Below are 20,375 nucleotides of genomic sequence, written 5' to 3'. Positions count from 1 at the left end.
CCAATGTCAGTAGGTCTTTATTTTGGTATTTCACTTGTAGTCAAAACATTTTAAGCATTTTTTCATTCAACATTAATAGTTTCTTGATTAATAAATTTCCGAAATAAATTCTGCCCTCTTGCCCTGTACTATTGAGATTATTTAAGAACTCTGCTCAAACTACTCCTTGAGTAGGCTTCACTTTCTGTGATTTATTCAAGTGCCTTTTAAATTTTCCTGCCTTCCCCCGGACCTTAAGTGATTTGTCAGTTTTTTATTTTGCTGAAGTTTTACAAATGAAATGACTATATATGCCATTTAAAAAAAAATTGATAATGGCAAAAATGCCTAAATAGCTTCATATAGGCCTAAATCAACGTTATGTAATATTTACCAAATAAAATTTTTGTCCTCCTTGAAAGATTTAGGTAGTCTACAACACATAGAATCAGAATTGTGTATAGATCTTGAATAACAGTATTTTTTTTATCATTTTACATCTTTGGATATGTCAGCTGAATTATGATCTTTTAGTAAATGACCAAGTATTTAGAATCTTGCTATGTGACAGCATAGAAATTAAATAGATCAATAGTTTCTATTTTAAGATATATTTTTATCTGAAAGATCAAAATCTTGATATGTGTGTGTATATGTATGTATTTTTTTTTTAATGAGAGGAGGGGAGATAGACTACTGCATACGCCCCAACCGGAATTCACCCGCAGCCCCCTTCTAGGGCTGAAGCTCTAATCAACAGAGCTATCCCTCAGTGCCTAAGGCTGACGCTTGAACCAGCTGAGCCACTGGCTGCAAGATGGGAAGATAGGAGGGGGAGGGGAAGGGGAAAAGAAGCAGTTACTTATCATGTGTGTCCTGACTGGGGACTAAATTTGGGATGCCCACATGCTGGTCCCACGCTCTATCCACTGAGCCAACCAGCCAGAGCTTAATGAATATTTTTAAAACATGTATGTTTTATATTATACTGTCAATATGAAATTCATGTTTATAAATTAGATTGTAAAGCAGTAATAGATTAGTGGGACTACATCTGGAAGCAAAAATGCAAAATATGCATGCCACAGTGTCTTTTCATGAGGCTTGTCTTTTATCAGTCCAATAAATGTACATAGAAAAGTAACCATTAAAAAGGTGGAAGATAAATCACCATTTAAAAGTGATTGAAAAAGAAAAAAAAAAGTAGATTGCACTTGGGAAAGTAATTTCAAAAATCATGTAGTTAGATTGAGAAATGGTTCCTACATTTTTTTAACCTATCTGGAAGTATAAGCACTTTTAGAGGGGAACTTATTCACCGATTCAGTTAATGTTTAATTAATAATTGTTAAATGCTGAGAATTGTGCTAATTGGTACAAATCTAATGGTAGACAAAATGTAATTCTTACCATCAAAAAATTTATGCTACTTTTTTTTTCTGAATTACTTTATATAGTTTTACTGTTAAATACTTTCTGAAATTTTTTATCAAATATTAAAAATTTATTTTCTTCAAAACATTTTACTTTTTATCCTTGTGATTGGCATTAATACTACTTCATAGAAGAGGAGAAAATCCCCAAACCTCTATGTCTTGTTAGCTAGATTAAATATAATTTGAAAAAGTTATTTTAATGAAGTGAAATATATTGTTAGTAATACATAAAGTAAGAGAGTCTGGTAATTTTGACATAACTGGGACATTTCATTTTAAAATTTATACATTGGTATTAGACCATTCTCAACTGAGAGACATTCAATTTAGAGACATCTTTTTTAAACAGAAGTCATTAAAATATTAATGATTCTGTTTGTAAAACATATTTTTTGCTTTCTCCAAAATTAATGTCATCTTTGTAAATTTCATTTATTTTATTTCTTTCTTAATAACAGTTATTCTTCATTTCTCTGGATTATTTTAAACAGATGCGTTCAAGTCAGCTTTCTAGAAAATTGTGGGGATCCAGCAAGCGACTAAACCAGATTTCATCTGGAGAAACTGAATATAATACTCAAGATTACAAGTGATTCATAATTTTCATCTTCTCTCATGGGTAACTGAAACTTGATTTATTGCTTTATCACTTTAACTACATCTCTCAGCTCTCTGAAATGTATCAGGGCTTTTATCCCTGAAAGTGACTTAGGGGTTACCAAAATTTGGTTTGGTATGTGTATAACGACGTAGGTTATATTGTAATTTCTGGTTAACATTATTGAATCTAATCTTATAAACTAATTCTTGGTCTGCACTAAGATTGATTTGAGAAAATATATTTAATTAGGTTTAGTGGTCCATTCCAATGATCATTAGATCCACTTTTAAAAACAAACTTCTGAAAATAAAGAAGTTAGATTTAATATGTTGATTATTCTAAACAGCAATATTTAAGGTATATCTAATAAAAGAGTACAGATAAGACAGTTGAGAGACATAGCTTTTAATATATTCTTTAGTTAATCATTTTCCTATTTACTGACCATATTTTTATTAATAATCAATTTACTTGTGGAACTCCTGATTGGAAGTAATATTTTAAAGGAATTTGTTACATACTTGGGTTTTCAAAACTCAGTATAAATTCCAGGTTTTCATAAGTTGAAAATCAGACTGTTGAAACTGATACATTGGCTCACTCCACTACTACTTAGCATATTACTAGTGAAAATTTATTGAAATGTATTATTATTATTAAATAATTAAGGTTAAATAGGAATAAGACAAACTAAAGATAACAAAATGCTGATTATGATTTTGACAGTTGGATCCTTTCTGTAGCATTTGCAGCACAATTTATGTATGCAAAAATCAAAATTTCTTGACTTTTTCTTTACTGAGCAAATACTCTGTTTTCGCTTGATAATGAGAAGACTTAGCGGTGATACCTAACTATACAATATTTTTTTAAGACTTCCATGTGATAGATGAATGAATGGAAAAGACATGGATAACTTAAATAAGTCATTTAGATATAGTAATTTTTAAAAATACATGTTTCTATTTCATGCTATGTATAACTTTTAGGATTATGATTAATTTTATTATATATAGCTAAATGTTACATTATGCTTTATTATTCAAGATTTTATAGTAAGAGACAGATAGATTTATTTTGGAATTCAGAAAGAGTGTTAAACCTAGTGTTTTTATAAGGTCATCTTTTGAGTTAGGTCAGAGAACTACAAGTATCCTTAATTTGAGATTCCATAGGTTTGGGGGCATTTAAAAATCTCCTGAAATTGTGTGAAAATTTTGTATGTTAATTGCATTTTTTCAGGAATGAATGGTTGCATGGCTTTCTTAAAGGGGTCTGTAATCAGGAAAAAGGAATATTTTCCATACTAATAGCTTATTAAAATAGTAATATTCTTTTTCATTCCATAAATCATATATTTTCTTATATCCAATTGTCATCTCAGTTGAATCTTTGAAAAATATTCCCTTTGCAATTCTTCTCTCCTGTTGCCCTCAGTATCTGCTACCATTTTTTTTATAACCCTATGAGTGATTAAAATTTATAAGTAAAGGATTCTGAATAGGGAAGCTTTTTGAATAGATTTGATCTGAGTCTGAACTAATAAAGGGTTATATACTAGAAGAATCCTCTTTCTATTTTAAATCCTCTTGTTTTATTCATTAAAAAGGAGTTATGTAGCCTGACCTGTGGTGGCACAGTGTTGACCTGGAATGTTGAGGTCGCTGGTTCAAAACCCTGGGCTTGCCTGGTTAAGGCACATATGGGAGTTGATGCTTCCTGCTCCTCCCCTCTTCTCTCTCTCTCCCCCTCCCCCTCCTCTCTAAAATGAGTAAATAAAGAAAAGCAGTTATGTTTTAGGTACGTAACACTGAAATAAATTGGTGCAGCAACTGTAAAATAGAACATATGTAAATGAGAAGGTTTCCTTTTTGAGGACTTCAGGAATTTGTACTGAAATGTCTTAAACAGGTCGATATTATTGCTTCTGTTAGTTTATTTCATTCTATTTTAAATTTTTATCATACATTTTTTAGGTCAGCATAACTAATATGATTGATTTTGGTATTTTAAATGTTGATTTGTAAAAGAATACCTTTCTAAATCAAATCTGTAAAATTTTCTTTTACTCATTTATTCAGATATTTTGGTATAAGGATGGCTTTATTTTAAGGTCACTTTAATACTGGTTTTGGAAATTATTTTGGATGCTTATAAGTTACAAAAAGTTTAACTCAGTTACCAAGAGAAAATTTCTAAATTTATAGTGTTTTATTTTGCTGCTTTTTAGATGGAGGAACTGAACAAGAAATACTCATTTTATAGCACAAGTAGGCAGTTTTGTTCAAAGTAAAATAAATATCCTACCCTACAATAACAGTAGATGTGCAGAGCAATGGAATTATATCTTATATTACTCTATCCAAAAAATAAAACCCCATAATTTTGAGGAATATCTTTGAGAATACTAGCTACAGTCTAGAGTAACAGAACTTCTAAAGTTTATTAAAATAAGCAAATATAGTGGACCCCATTAGCTAAACGATATATTTTTCTTTTACGCAGTTTAGCCCACTGAATTTAAAATCACTAGACAAAATCACTGGAAAGATATACTTTGGGAGATTCTGGTCTATTTAGATACTATCCATAGAAATTATTTCTATATTGTATAATGGTAGATATTAACAATATTATTACAATGGAATACAGGTGGACATTTTAGTTAATGAATATAATATCTCATTTTGGCTGTTATAAAGTCTCTGCAGAAATTTTCATCTGCATTTGTTTCTTGACACTGGTGATGTTGGAAATAGAAATCTCAGCATACTGTTGGTAAAGAGATTTATAATAAGATGATTTTAATTTTAGAAAGTGAGGTCAAGTATGGAAATATATAATAGCTGTGCTCACTTAGAGAATAAAGAAGCTTTATAAGCCTTTATTCAAATCTCCTCTAATTAGTATTCTATTATTTTCTTAGTTAAACTTGGAGGAGAAAAGATAAAATAGATCATGACATGAAAATTAGGAAAGTATATGAAAATGAAACTTGGTAGTTAAACTATTTTAAGCTTGCAAAGCTCCTATCAACTATGAATAAGTTTCTGAGTATTAATTTTCTTTAGGTCACGGTGCTTTTTTAATTATTATATATGCTTTTCTAGGAGAGAAAATGCTAAGTATTCACTTGTCATTAGAAAGAAATATCACTAAGGCTTCTTCTTCTTTTTCTATATAAGGCATATAAAAATTATTAAAGAACTGTTTCTGAAAATCAGTTTTATGAGTGGATAAAAAAAGCTGTGGTACATTTATACAATGGACTACTACTCAGCCATAAAAAGGAAAGAAATCTTACCCTTGCAACAGAATAATGAATGATCTTGGAGAATATTATGGCTAAGTGAAATAAGCCAGTGAGAGAAAGACAAATACCATACGATTTCACTCATATGTGGAATCTAATGAACAAAATGAATGAATAAGCAAAATAGAGACAGGCTTATAGATAGAGAGCAGGATGACAGCTGTTGGGGGGATTGGGGACTTGGGGGGATGGTGGGATTGACAAAAAAGAAAAATAACAGAGGAAAACTCACGGACATGGACAATAGTGTGGTGATTGCCTTAGGGGAGGTAGGGTGGGAGGAGGTGGAAGAGGGGATGGGGGGATAAATGGTGATGGCTGGAGACTTGACTTGGGGTAATGAACACACGATGCAGTGTACAGATGTTGTGTGGTGGAATTATACACCCTGGAACCTGTATAATTTTGTTAACCAGGGTCACCCCAATAAATTCAGTAAAAAGAAAAAATAAATAAATAGAAAATCAATGTTATGCTTCTGAAGGAATAAGTGTGCCCTCATACTTAATTAGAATTTGATTTGAAAGTTGAATCATAACTTAAGACTATAATATTTTGCTTGAATAGGAATAGGCAAAGAATATTTTTAACTTGAATACCAGGTTTTTATTTACTGATAGACTCATGGTCTTTGCCTTTAAATATATTTTATATTATTACTAAAGAATTCATTAATAGAAATCTCTTTATTGAATTTAAAGAGGTTAGCTTCTTTAATATATTTATATTTTTAAAATGAGTAGCATTGCCTTTATCACCTTTCTAAGGAAATGATGCAAGTTCATGGACTATATTATATATAAAGTAACATAATATGTAATAGCATGGGGACAGGTGAAGGTTGGTCTTTTCAAATGCAGCATTAAATTTGTCTTCCATGAGTAAGTTCTTCACCCTGTCTTCAGGCTGTAGTTTTTGAGTGATACAAGAAATGAAATAATCTTTTTCCCCCTAACTTTAATCTGTTTTTCTTTATCAGCCAGGCACATAGCTTGTTCTATTTACTGTTTCTCTCATCAACTGAAACTGTTCTTTCCTAGTAAGTGATTAGTCTTCAACATTTTTACCACTCTCTCAACAAATATCAATCCTCAATATTCTTTTTGCCTAATCCTTTTATCATATATATTCAGTACTTGATTTGTTTAGTTTTTTATTTTTTTCAACACTTGATTTGTTTTAAACTTCATGTATAACATTATTCTGAAGTGTTCCCTTCATCAGAGTCCTGGTGGTACTTCTTCTGATGACATTAGGCAATGGCAATGTATTGTTATCAGTCATCATTTCAATCTGATTAAAATGTCAGCCATACTTGACTTCTTTAATTTGAATCTAGCTTTTTCAAGGCCAGTATCTTCTTATTTTTTTAATTTATTGGTTGATTTTAGAGAGAGAGAAACATTGAATTGTTGTTCCTCCTATTTAATTGGTTGATCCTTATATGTGCCCTGAGGATTGAACCCACAACCTTGGCACTTCAGGACGATGCTCTAACCAGCTGAGTTACTCAGCCAGGCCCTAGGCTAGGGTTCTTAATTGAGATTGCAGATCAGACTTATTTATTGAAGTTTTATAAATATAAAGAGGTCTAGGTACTACTCTGGATGTTCTGTATGACTTTACTTGATATTCTTGTGTAAAATGAATTATGTCTCGGGATTATTAAATCTTAAAATATCTTACTCTAGAAATTCATTAATTTTTATAAATTAGATGATATATTCACAGGTTTATTTGAAAATAGTTTTAATTATAATCCTTGGAGACATTTTATCTTAAGTTTGTTTCAAATGGGTTCTTTATATTGCATGCTATAAAATAACTAAATTTCCTTTTTAGTTGCATTATTATCATAAACCCTCTTCAGACTTTTCATATTTGAAACTTGTAACTAATAGTTGCACTCAAAAGTATTTTTGTTTTTATTCCTAGTGACTTTCAGTGAATATTTGCTTATTTGAATTAGGGTAACATTTAAAAGTATTAATAAAAAGCATGAATAACAAAATATTAGATTTAAAAAGTAAAATTAGATCTCTTATAACCTTGAAGTTCTAATAATCAGTAAAATTTTCCTAATTTAAAAGCATTGGCTAATCACTTCTGATGACTTTATATTTCTGAATGGAAATAATCTTTAATTTTTCATAGAAAAGTCCTAGTTTTACAGAAAATAAAGCATTAACATTTAAGATAATTAGGCCTATATTGGAAATGATTTAGTTTGCTACATTAGTAATATAAGGCCATCTTTGATTATGGGATTTAAGTTATTTTCCTCAATATTAGAACCTTGTGTAAAAGTGACTGTGTTGCCCTGGCTGGATAGCTCAGTTGGTTGGAGCATTGTCCCCATTACCCAGGTTGTGTGTTCAATCCTCAGTTAGAGCACATGCAGGAGACAGCCAATGAATGCGTGGATAGGGTGGAAAATCAAGTTAATGTTTCTCTCCCCCCTCTCCCCCCGCTCTCTAAAATCAATAAATAAATAAAAAATTTTTAAGTGGCTATGTCATTACTTTTCTAGTACATTGTAGTAATTCTTTAGACATATCTTCTTGGATTATCTCACTGACTTTTGTTGTATGTGGGTAGGTGATTTCTAAGTACATTGCAGAATTTTGATCTATAAAGCTAATGGTTGTAGTGAGACAGAGATTAACTATATTAACTTTATCTTAATGCCTTTAATCTTATGAACTGAAAATTCAAAGGAAAAGAACAAGTAGAAAGATACTAATTCAATATTTGTTTCCATGGTATAATTTTAATGTTTCCTTGGAAACTTATTTTGCAATTGTTATCATAATAATAAAACAATTTTTTCACTGAAAGAATTACCCATTCATTTTCACAGTAGACTCTTAGTGGAATTTGGGGGAGCTGTGTGTGTGTGTGTGTGTATGTGTGTGTGTTTTCACTTATACCTATCTCATTACTTTATAACATTTTGAGTGTACAAAGCGATTAGCTCAATGTTGTGTTGTAATTTGAGAATAGCAAGTTAGGATTTAGGTGAGATGGGAAAATAAAATTATATATATTTTGATTAAAATATAACTTTTTTTAAAAAGTCAATCTAATTGAACCTTTAAAATTTTTTATTTTGGTAATATTTCAATTTAGTATGTATTAAATCTAGAGGTTCTCTGGTGGCCAGTGTACCAAATAATGTTAAAGTGCTATTTTTTATGTTCCTTCTCTTGGAAACATTTTACTATATTCTATAAGTGATGTGTTTTAAGATTTAGTGGGCTCACCTACAGATTCAGTAGATACATCTTTTGCATTTTGAAGAATAAAAACTTACCCTTGATAGACATTATTTTGCTCTTCAGAATACTAAAATTATATTAATAAACAGTTTAGAAACCAGTTCTGGTAAGGAGATATCAGTTGTCAGATTTAACCTAAAACAATTTCATCCTTTTATTTTTTTATATAGAGATTAAATAGAATAACTTTATTTCTTCCTTTGAGATTTTGATTGTTTTTTTGTAGGTAACTTTTAAAATTATTTAATTATAATAGTTTCTATACTTCCAAAATTATGGCATATTATAGTAAATCTTACTGTTAAAATATTTTTATATTTTAGGTTGTTTTTTATTCTGTTTTTCACTGCTTTCTGTGATACCTAAATACTGTAACCAAAATTTTTTGTAGCTGTGGTTGGTTTTAAGTTAGCTTTACATAAGAAAAATTGTTAGAAAACCATATCGCCAGTGTGTTCTCTTCAAAAGCTCCTAACACATATGGCTTTTCTTCCCCCAGCTGTTTGATTTAAAACACTTGAAGGAAAAAAATTGCAAAAGTAATCGTTTAGCTAGCCAGAGAGTCATTTTCTATCAAATGCATTGTTGTAGAAGGGCAACCATTAAGACAGAAGAATATCAAATGCTTTGTCTTTTATGGCAGTGGGCCCAGATTAAATAGAAGCATTTCAGTGTTATCACAGAAGGTGACAGTGACTTGTGTGTGTGTGTATGTGTGTGTGTGTATACACACATACGTGCGCGCACATATATATGTATATATGCATGCACATAATCAAGTCAGAGGTGGCTAGCTGAATATTTGGAATTAACATGTTAAAAAAATCTTGCAAATTGTGCTGCTATTTAAATATTTAATTCAAAAAGTTATATAGTTTTCATAAATGTTTCTTCTCATTTTTTCTACTGGAATGGACCATGGGAGATAATATTAAGCCTTATTTATATCTAATTATTGACTGCAAACTGTGACTCAGTGAATATTTGTATGCCAAAAAAAGGTTTTAAAGTTGAGAAAGTTTTAAACTTAATAAAGATGTGTAAATAATTTTGATTAATATTCTTAGTACAATGAAGTTACTGTTAATTTGGTGCAATACATTCTTCCCTTCCTTATCCTTTTAAAAGTAAATATATAAAATGTCTGTTTTGTTACATTGAGTGTTTGTTGTTTAAGTTTTTTCAATGTGTGTATATGAGCTAATGTTTTACTTGTTTCTGTATAGCATGACTGAAGATAATAATTGAAAAATTTGCACTTTTTTTAGTCCTTTGGAAATTTGTATTCTAACAGTTTTTAAGACTGCACATTTATTTTGTATATAATAAACTAGCTTTGTACATGAAAATGGGTTTGAATCAAATTAAAAAATGATGCTACTTTCTTCGATTGATTTGTAATTCTCATTTCATAGAGTCTGACTACATCTTAACCTTGACTAAGTTATCTGTGTAAGCAGGGAACTGAATATAGTATTTGTTAAGCAGCAAATTGATCCCTGTTTCTTTCTCTTATGAGCAGAATTTCTTCTGCATTCCTATGTGCAGAAAATAATGTCAATTGACCAGTTTTTGTCATATGTAATGACAGATATTAAGCCTTTTGTTTTAAAACCACCTCAGAAACATGGTTACACTTTTTCCCCCCAGGAAATGTTCATAATTCAGAAATCTCCATTTGTAGTTAAACAATACATTAGGATAGTATTTTATTTTACCTTTTTTTAATAATTAAAATATTTTATTTATCAACTTTTGACAGTCTGAATGATGATCTAATCCTTCTATTAAGGTTAATAGAATCTAATCCATAAGACAGAACTCAAGCTCTGTTTCAGTTTCTTGTTAGTACTTTTGCTTATAGATACAGAGTAACTGGACAACAGAAATAAACACTTAACCTTTATCTAGCCTATCACCACTATGTACTGTTCTACACTTTCATTGAAGACAGTTTGCTAGAATTGGAAACTTCCTGCATTAATTCATCTAATGAAATTGCTCAGTTCACAGGACAGTACCAGACAGGTCAGTCACAGGCTTAAGTAAGATGGCCTTGGCCCTGGCCGGTTGGCTCAGTGGTAGAGCATCGGCCTGGTGTGCAGGAGTCCCGGGTTCGATTCCCGGCCAGGGCACACAGGAGAAGCGCCCATCTGCTTCTCCACCCCTCCCCCTCTCCTTCCTTTCTGTCTCTCTCTTCCCCTCCCGCAGCCAAGGCTCCATTGGAGCAAAGTGGCCCAGGCGCTGAGGATGGCTCTGTGGCCTCTGCCTCAGGCGCTAGAATGGCTCTGGTTGCAACAGAGCAACGCCCCAGAGGGGCAGAGTATCGCCCCCTGGTGGGCGTGCTGGGTGGATCCCGGTCAGGCGCATGCAGGAGTGTGTCTGCCTCCCCATTTCCAACTTCAGAAAAAAAAAAAAAAAAAGGCCTTGCTTTTGTGACATGATTCTGTAATGCCATACCAAGCATCAGAGGTATCTATTTTACTCAGTAATACTGGAGCTTATATATATATTTTACCATGTATTATTTAGTTAATAATTAAACTATTTAAAAAAATTTTATCATGAATTTTCTTTTTAATGATTTTTAACCTTTTTCAACACTGAACTTTAATGATTTTGAGTATATTCAATTCTTAAAGAAACTACATAGTGTTTGGTACATTTTCTAAATTTGTATCCATTCAAAGGTGATTCAATTGTAACTGCAGAGATCGAAGAATTAAAGGTAGGCTACAGAAAAATTGTGAATTTCATTATCTATGCTCTAGTGATGTAAAATTCTTTTTGAAAGTGGGTGCCTTCTTATATTACTCAACTTTAACTTATAGCCCAAATGCTTTAACATATCATGAATTTTCAGAAGAAAAATTGTGTGCCAAATTGCTTATATGCATATGATACGCTGATTAAAACAAAGGTGGAGATGGATTTAGTTCAGCCCAGAACAGTTACAGATGGAAAAACACGTGAGAACTTGCTTATGTGAGAACTTGAGTACAGGGTCAAAGAGGTTGAAAAGAAACACTGACATCCTAAAAACAATGTTCACCAAATTTTACATCTTAAAAGGAATAGGCAGATCATCTGGGACTTTTATTTTAAGTATAACAGTTTGAGAAACTTTTATTTGAGGAAACAATCTAAATTTATATTAAAATTGAAAATCATTTTAATATGAAGAGTTGTATGCAAATATACTGATTTTCCCATACTGATTAAATGAGAGGTGGTTGTATTTATTAATTGTATTATTAATTAGAGCTATAGTGATACAGAAAGATTCATGCATGTGCAGGCTTTCTTAGGATGCAGTTACCCTGACAAATTGTCATGGTTCATGATTTAGCCCAATCAGTATCCTAAAGATAAGCTTGAGAATGCAAATTAATTTGCACAAGTTTGTAAGAGTGTGATATATATAAATTACAATGTAAGTATACTAATTTATAATGCAGTATTTTAGTTTTCAGTGCTTACTCTTTCTGAAGACAGCTTTCACTTTATTTCTCACAGTTGCCTTATGTACTATCCACAGATCCTAGAGTACTAAAGTCACTACTCTTTTTTTAATATGTTGAGACAATAGAAAATAGAAATTTTGATCTGTGGTCAACTGTATTAGGAAAGATTTTGAGGTATTGTCATTTATCTCTAACAGAAAGTGATAGAATGGAAAGGGCATGCACCTGGAACAAAAGATGTGGCTTCAAGTTTTGTTTCTACAATCAACTTGCTCAATGACTTTGAAAAAGACACTTAAGCTATCTGGTTCCATTTACTTTATCTGTAAAATAGCAGTGTTTATAATGGTATAGGGATCAAATGAAATAATGATAAAGGATCAGAGGTGAGACTTACAGCATTATGCCTGACTGGGGTGGTGCAGTGGATAGTGTTGACCTGGAATGCTGAGGTCACCGGTTTGAAACCCTGGGCTTGCTGGGTCAAGGAACATATGAGAAGCAACTATTATTAGGTGATGCTTCAGGCTTCGCCCCCCCATTTCTCTCTCTCTCTCTCTCTCTCTCTTTCTCTCTCTCTCTCCCCCTCCCTCCTCTCTAAAATATCAATTAAAATTTTTTTTTTAATTTTAAAAAGTACAGCATTGTAATAACGATTTTATTTCCAATTTAATGAAAGTAGGACTAGCGGCATATTGTTGGTTTGCTATCCATGTTTTAATACTGGGTACCACGTATGGAGATCCATCATAAAAATGCACTGAAATTCTAATAATGAATTATAAATTATTAAACAAGGAAATATATGATAAATGATATATGAAGCAACACAGTTTTTAAAGTACAAATCTTATTTAAGGAAGTCAGTACTTAGATTATCTTTCACAAAAGTGAAATCTTTACTTTCCTGGCAAGGGGCAATCTTTTTTTTTTTTTTTACAGAGATAGAGTCAGAGAGAGGGATAGATAGGGACAGACAGGAACGGAGAGAGATGAGAAGCATCAATCATCAGTTTTTCGTGTGACACCTTAGTTGTTCATTGATTGCTTTCTCATATGTGCCTTGACCGTGGGCCTTCAGCAGACTGAGTAACCCCTTGCTCTAGCCAGCAACCTTGGGTCCAAGCTGGTGAGCTTTGCTCAAACCAGATGCGTCCACGCTCAAGCTGGTGACCTCGGGGTCTCGAACGTGGTTCTCCGCATCCCAGTCCGACGCTCTATCCACTGTGCACCGCCTGGTCAGGCGGCAAGGGGCAATCTTTAAATAAGAGAGGCTAAATAAGTCTGTTTGAAGTGAATCGCTTGTACCCTAAATCTCATCACCTCTACTATAAATGATAGGTGGTATTGATCATAACATTAGATACCTTGCCTCATCTCTCTGTAAGGTACATCATTATATTTAAAAGTGATTATGTATGTTCCTGTTGCTGCTATATATTAACACAGATTTATGGCTTAAAACAACATAATTTAACAGTTCAGGAGGTCAGAAATAGGGAAGTCAGTTTCAGTGGGCTAAAGTCAGAATGTCAGCAGGGGTGATTTCTTCAGGATGCTCTGGGAGAAAAATCCATTTCCTAATCTTTCTCAGAGAGCTTCTAGTGGTTTCCTGGTTCATGGCCACCATCTTCATGGCGTATCACTTTAATCTCTGATTCCATTATATTGCCTTCTTCTCTGCCTCTGACTCTTCCTGTGTCCCTCTTAGTAGGCCAACTGTGATTATATTAGGCCCATGTGGATAATCCAAGTTTATCTCCTCATCTCTAGATCCACCAGTGCAAAGTTTACTTTACCATGTAAGGGAACATTTACAAATTCTAGGGGTAGGAATGTGTACATATTTGGGTGCCTTATTCAACCTAACATAGTAATAAACGTGAAAAACCAGTATCAGCTATGTGTTCTTTTACTTTGCTACCTGAACCAAATTATTCTCATACCAAATGATACAACTAGTTTCATTTTGCAGTTAATGTTTGCAGATCTTATGCAGTAAAATTATATAGATGTTTGAAATGGAAATGTGTGTTTTCTGAAAACATTCTGCTTTTAACTAGTAAGCCAGTAAGTTAACCAGCATGAAAAGGTGTTTGTTAAAGGAAAATATGAGTTCTGTCAATATCCAAAAAGAATTTAATTTGAGGTATTTTAAAATATATTAAATATTTTACTTCTGTGTCTTTGGAGTCTTAAATTCAAGTAAGTAAAAGAGTGATCAAGTAGAGGGAGCTATTACTGCTTAACATTTGCTACAGTTAGTTCTGTTTGCCCAGGTCCTTGAAAAGACTGTATACTCTAGGGACCCTAAGGACAACAGATTGAATATAAGTACTGTATTTAGTTTTGCTCTATATTAAATTTTTGTCAGAACAACAATAAGACATAAACCTCCAAGGACAAGAGCATAACCTACAAGGATAAAGAAAACAGATGGAAAAATAATGGATGAACGGTAAGACATGCAAAATGGATGAATGGATTTACAGGATGCCTACGATAATGATAGTTACCTATATTTGAATGTTGTTTCATACTCTCCAAAAACCATGCATATAAACAAAAACAAATACAACCTCAAAAAAATCCCACAACTTTTAAGAGATCTAGAAGATAGATAACACTTCAAATTAGTTAGAAATATAAAAACATTCCAATGGAACTATCTCTTAAGTTTTTACAATAAGATTAGTGGAGAACAAGAAGAGTCCAGGAAAATTGAGGAGGAAGAGGTAAATAGAGAACCCAAGGTGAACCAAAAAAAAAAAAAAAACCTACCAGAAAGAGAAAGCCCATCCTAGGTGCAAAAATATTGAAAAAGTTTGGGTTGGTCAGTACTGTATACAAACATGGAAACTGTGTAGCATTCGATGCGGCACTCTCAGAAGGCATTGCTGCTTGAGAAGAGGGTAAAAATGTAGTCACTGTGGAGACTGGATGGTGAAGGAGAAAATAAAAGGGGGGGAAATCTAGAATTTAAGATCCTGCAGGCAATAGAGAAAAACATTGAAAGGCATATAATCCTCTCCTCAAAATAAAAATAAAACTAGAGTCTGTTTTCTATCATGAGTGTAAAGACACAAAAATCCTTAAGAGATAGCATTTGCAGATCAATTCTCACAATGTGTAGAAAGGCTTACGCATGATGACCAGGTGTCCTATGAATTTAAGACTGGGTTAACATTTAAAAGGCAATGCTTGTAATTCACCATCTTTACAGAAAGAAAATATAGTCAACTTAATATATGCAAGCAAATAGACTGAAAAAGTCATCTGTTAAAGATAAAATATTCTCAGCAAACTAAAAATTAGAATGGAATGCCCTTAATATAATAAAGGGTACTGATGAAAAGCCTATAGCTAACATATTTGATGGTATAAGACTGAACTATTTCTTCCTAAGATCAGAAACATGGCAAGAATACTATTCTCACTACTATTCAAACTGTACTGTAGTTCCTAGCTAGTACAATAAGCAAAAACAAACAAAATACATATTGGAAAATTAATAATAAAAGTGTCCTTTTTTGCAGTTAACATGGTGCATATGGAGATAATCCTAAGATACCTACACACATACATGCATACACATATACAAACTACTGGAACTAATAAATGAGCCCTAGCATAGTAACAGGATTCAAGGTCAGTACACATTACTGTATGCTAGTAATGAAAACTTGAGATTCAAACAATACAATTTATTTGAAAAGTATGAAATACTTAGGAGTAAATGTAATAAAATATTTGCAGGACATGCACACTGAAGACGACAAAATATTGTTGAGAAAATGTGAAGATAATGTAAATGAGATTTGAAGAAACTAACGAGCTGATTCTAAACTTTCTATGGAAATGCAAAGGATCCATTTTCTCCAAAACAATTTGACAAAAATCAGAGTTGGAAGGCTCACACTCTCTGACTTAACTATAGAGCTATTGTAAGCCAAACATAAGGAGAGACATGTAGCTCAAAGGAAGAAAATAGAAGCCCTTAAGATATATCCATGCTTGTTTTGTTGTCAGTTTCTTTTGCTGTGCTAAAGTTTCTTAGTCTGATGAAGTCCCATTCATTTATCTTTGCCTTTATTTCCCTTGTCTTTGGAGTCAAATTCATAAAATGCTCTTAAGAGCCAACTAAATGGGAGATGATATTTTCAAACAACAGCACAGATAGGGCCTAATATCTAAAATATACAAAGAAATCACAAAACTCAACAACAAACAATCCAATAAAAAAATGGGAAGAGGATATGAACAGACACTTCTCCCAGGAAGAAATACAAATGGCCAACAGATATATAAAAAGATGCTCATCTTCACTAGCTATTAAGAGAAATGCAAATCAAAACTACAATGAGAGGCCCTGGCCGGTTGGCTCAGTGGTAGAGCGTCGGCCTGGTGTGCAGAAGTCCTGGGTTTGATTCCCAGCCAGGGCACACAGGGGAAGCGCCCATCTGCTTCTCCACCCCTCCCCCTCTCCTTCCTCTCTGTCTCTCTCTTTCCCTCCCGCAGCGAGGCTCCATTGGAGCAAAGATGGCCCGGGCGCTGGGGATGGCTCCTTGGCCTCTGCCCCAGGCACTGGAATGGCTCTGGTCGCAACAGAGCGATGCCCCGGAGGGGCAGAGCATCACCCCCTGGTGGGCATGCCGGGTGGATCTCGGTCAGACGCATGCGGGAGTCTGTCTGACTGTCTCTCCCCGTTTCTAGCTTCAGAAAAATACAAAAAATAAAATAAATAAATAAAAACCTACAATGAGATACCACCTCACACCTGTTAGATTAGCTGTTATCAACAAGACAGGCTGGAGGGGCTGTGGAGAAAAAGGAACCCTCATTCACTGCTGGTGGGAATGTAAACTAGTACAATCATTATGGAAGAAAGTATGGTGTTTTCTCAAAAAATTAATAGAATTACCATATGACCCAGCAATCCCTCTACTGGGTATATATCCCCCAAACTAAAAAACATTGATACATAAAGACACATGCAGCCCCATGTTCATTGCAGCATTGTTCACGGTGGCCAAGACATGGAAACAAACCCTTCAATAGAAGATTGGATAAAGAAGATGTACATATATACTATGGATTACTACTCAGCCATAAGAAATGATGACATAGGATCATCTACAACAACATGAATGGACCTTGATAACATTATACTGAGTGAAATAAGTAAATCAGAAAAAAACTAAGAACTGTATGATTCCATACATAGATGGGACACAAAATTGAGACTCATAGACATGGACAAGAGTGTGGTGGTTACCAGGGGGCGGAGGAGGGAGGGGCATAAAGTAAACCAAATAGAAAGTGACAGAAGACAATTTGACTTTGGGTGAGGGGTATGTAACATAACCAAATGTCAAAATAATCTGGAGATGTTTTCTCTGAATCTATGTACTCTAACTGATCAGTGTCACCCTGTTAAAATTATTTGTCTAAATAAAGTTAAAAAAAAGATATATCCATGCAGCCTCACCAGGTGGTGGCACAGTGGATAGAGCATTGGACTGGGATGCAGAGGATCCAAGTTGAAAACCCCGAGGATGCCAGCTTGTGTGCAGGCTCACCAGCTTGAGCGTGGGGTTGCTGGCTTGAGCAAGGGGTCACTCTTTCTGCTGTAGCCCCCTACCCCCCACCCCCATAAAGGCACATATGAGAAAGCAGTCAATGAACAACTAAGGTGCTGCAACAAAGAATTGATGCTTCTCATCTCTCTCCCTTTCTGTCCCTCTTTCTGTCTCTCTGTCTCACACACACACACACACACACACACACACACACACACACACATATCCATGCATATACAATGAACTGATTATCTACAAATGTGCCAACATAATTCAGTAGCGGAAAGAACAATCTTTTCAACAGATGGTGCTAGAATTTGTTATCCATATGGAAAAAATGATCTCTCTCCTTTACCTTACAAACTAATTTGAAGTGAATGTAAAACAACTATTAACTCAGAGAAAATCACAAAGATATATTTCACAATCTTCTGTCATAGCCAAAGAATCTGAATTTAAGAAAGTTGTATTTTTTATATTAGGGTGCAAGCAAACCTGCCTGACCTTTGCCCTGGAGAGAGCCGCTATTATATTGATAAGTAAACAAACTGGCCTTCTATTCCAGAGAGAAACTATCTCTACCTTTACTATACAAAATCCTTGAAAAGGTATGTCCAGGAAAAAATATGGCAGTTAATATCTTACTTGTAAAAGACTCAATTTCCCAACTCTGCCTCTTACCAGCTAGGTGCTGTCAGACTACTAAGTTTGAAGGACCAGAGGGCAGAGGCAAACATGAGGAAGTACCCAGATCACCGCAGTATGAACCACTGTTGCGCCAGTGCTCTTTCCTCATGATCCTATATGATCAGATGGAGGAGAAGAAAACCCAAGCTTGATTTACAGATAGGATGGCTCAGTATGTGGATAAAGCTAAAAATGGGTAGCAGCTGAAATGAAGCCTTATTAATGGTCAGTTTTGAAAGAGGGTGGCAAGGGAAAACCATTTCAATGGACAGACCTTTAGTGGTGCACCATTATTCATCAGGGTGAAAAGGGAAGAGGCCCAAGGTGAAAATATACATGGACTTATGGGTAGGGATGAAAGGCCTGGTCAACTGGTAAGAGGCATGAAAAAGGAAAAAAAAATTGAGACAAAAAGTTCTGGGACAGAGTTATATAGATTGTCCCCTTTTCGTGGACTGTCAAAATTCAGAGGGTCTCAGGTTAATTTAGGTGTAAAAGGGTCAATTTAAGACTAAAAGGGGTGTGAGTCTAGATATCCTGGAGATCAGCGCCTAATGTAGCAATCATATGCACTTTAAAATCTAGTATTTACTCGTTTGAAAACCTACATGGAACATGTTTTCAATGGGAAATGTCTTTAAAATTCCAGAGGAGGCTGAAAAATGAACTTTTGAAACACATTTGTACGCAGAGAATGAGTTGAAGATAGAATTTCCAGAGAATTAAATCTCAGCAACGTTTTGTTACATTTGCTACATGTGCCAAGACTTGCCATTTTCCATGATGTGTTTCATGCATAGTCAGAAAATAAGTGATTTACCATAGAAGCTCTAAAATGCAATCTGAAATGATTTCTCTTGTTGAAGTACTGCCCCCTCCCCCTTTTTGGTCACTTTATATTATTAAAGCTATAAAATGTATAAATACCTGTAGGACGCTTTCACTAAATGGAGGTCCAGTAAATGGTGGGCTTTGCCTTACATTATCACGCCAAAATTCACGTGAAATAGAGGAAGAGGGATACTAGCTCAGAACAAACTAATACTAACTGCTGAAGTAGGTGTCACTTTTTCAAGAGCGGTGCCAAATAAAATATTGGATATTTGTGCTAAATAAAAAGTCTGGTTTAACCTTACAGGCAACTGTGTGGTATTATTATTTTTTTTTCTTTTTTTTTCTTTTTTCCATTTTTCTGAAGCTGGAAACAGGTGGAGACAGTCAGACAGACTCCCGCATGCGCCCGACCGGGATCCACCCGACACGCCCACCAGGGGTGAGGCTCTGCCCACCAGGGGGCGTTGCTCTGCCCCTCCTGGGCGTCGCCATGTTGCGACCAGAGCCACTCTAGCGCCTGAGGCAGAGGCCACAGAGCCATCCCCAGCGCCCGGGGCCATCTTTGCTCCAATGGAGCCTTGGCTGCGGGAGGGGAAGAGAGAGACAGAGAGGAAAGCGCGGCGGAGGGGTGGAGAAGCAAATGGGCGCTTCTCCTGTGTGCCCTGGCTGGGAATCGAACCCGGGTCCTCCGCACGCTAGGCCGACGCTCTACCGCTGAGCCAACCGGCCAGGGCTGTGTGGTATTATTAACATTGTTTCACTCGTTAATGGAAGCTAAGAAAATTCGAGGATTTATTGAAAGTCTAGCGGAGCCAGGAAATCTTATCCACCACGAGTATCACGGAATCATTTTTTCCTATCACTTCAAACATACACTCTTTTGCTAAGCAAGGAACATCTAAAGGTGCTTGACTCTGACCCTTCCCTATTCGTGTTACCTTAGATCAGTGGATCTCATTGCGCTTAACAGCTTTAAAACATGGATTGCTATGCCCTTCTCCCTCCCAGAGTGTCTATTCTGTAAATCTGGGCGGGATGAAGAATCTGCATTTCGCCCTGGCCGGTTGGTTCAGTGGTAGAGCATCGGCCTGGCGTGCAAACGTCCTGGGTTCGATTCCCGGCCAGGGCACACAGGAGAGGCGCCCATCTGCTTCCCCACCCCCTCCCCCTCTCCTTCCTCTCTGTCTCTCTCTTCCCCTCCCGC

General features: G+C 34.7%; 1 protein-coding gene across 8 annotated transcripts in view; it reads left to right on the top strand.

Annotated features, from left to right (window-relative positions):
- Positions 1 to 9,997, top strand: part of NBEAL1 (neurobeachin like 1) — a 179,772-nt gene extending 169,775 nt beyond the window's left edge. For all 8 annotated transcript variants that reach the window (XM_066344885.1, XM_066344888.1, XM_066344889.1 and 5 more), the window contains one exon: positions 1,907 to 9,997. In XM_066344885.1, the coding sequence (XP_066200982.1) occupies positions 1,907 to 2,008 (102 nt within the window). In that variant the 3' untranslated portion in view covers positions 2,009 to 9,997. The remainder of the gene's footprint in view (positions 1 to 1,906) is intronic.
- Positions 9,998 to 20,375: the final 10,378 nt, after the last annotated feature.

Source organism: Saccopteryx leptura, chromosome 7 (assembly GCF_036850995.1).
Source record: "Saccopteryx leptura isolate mSacLep1 chromosome 7, mSacLep1_pri_phased_curated, whole genome shotgun sequence".
In the NCBI taxonomy this organism is placed as follows: Eukaryota; Metazoa; Chordata; class Mammalia; order Chiroptera; family Emballonuridae; genus Saccopteryx; species Saccopteryx leptura.
The sequence above is the reverse complement of the archived record's forward strand: the minus strand, read 5'-3'. Positions and strand labels throughout refer to the sequence as shown.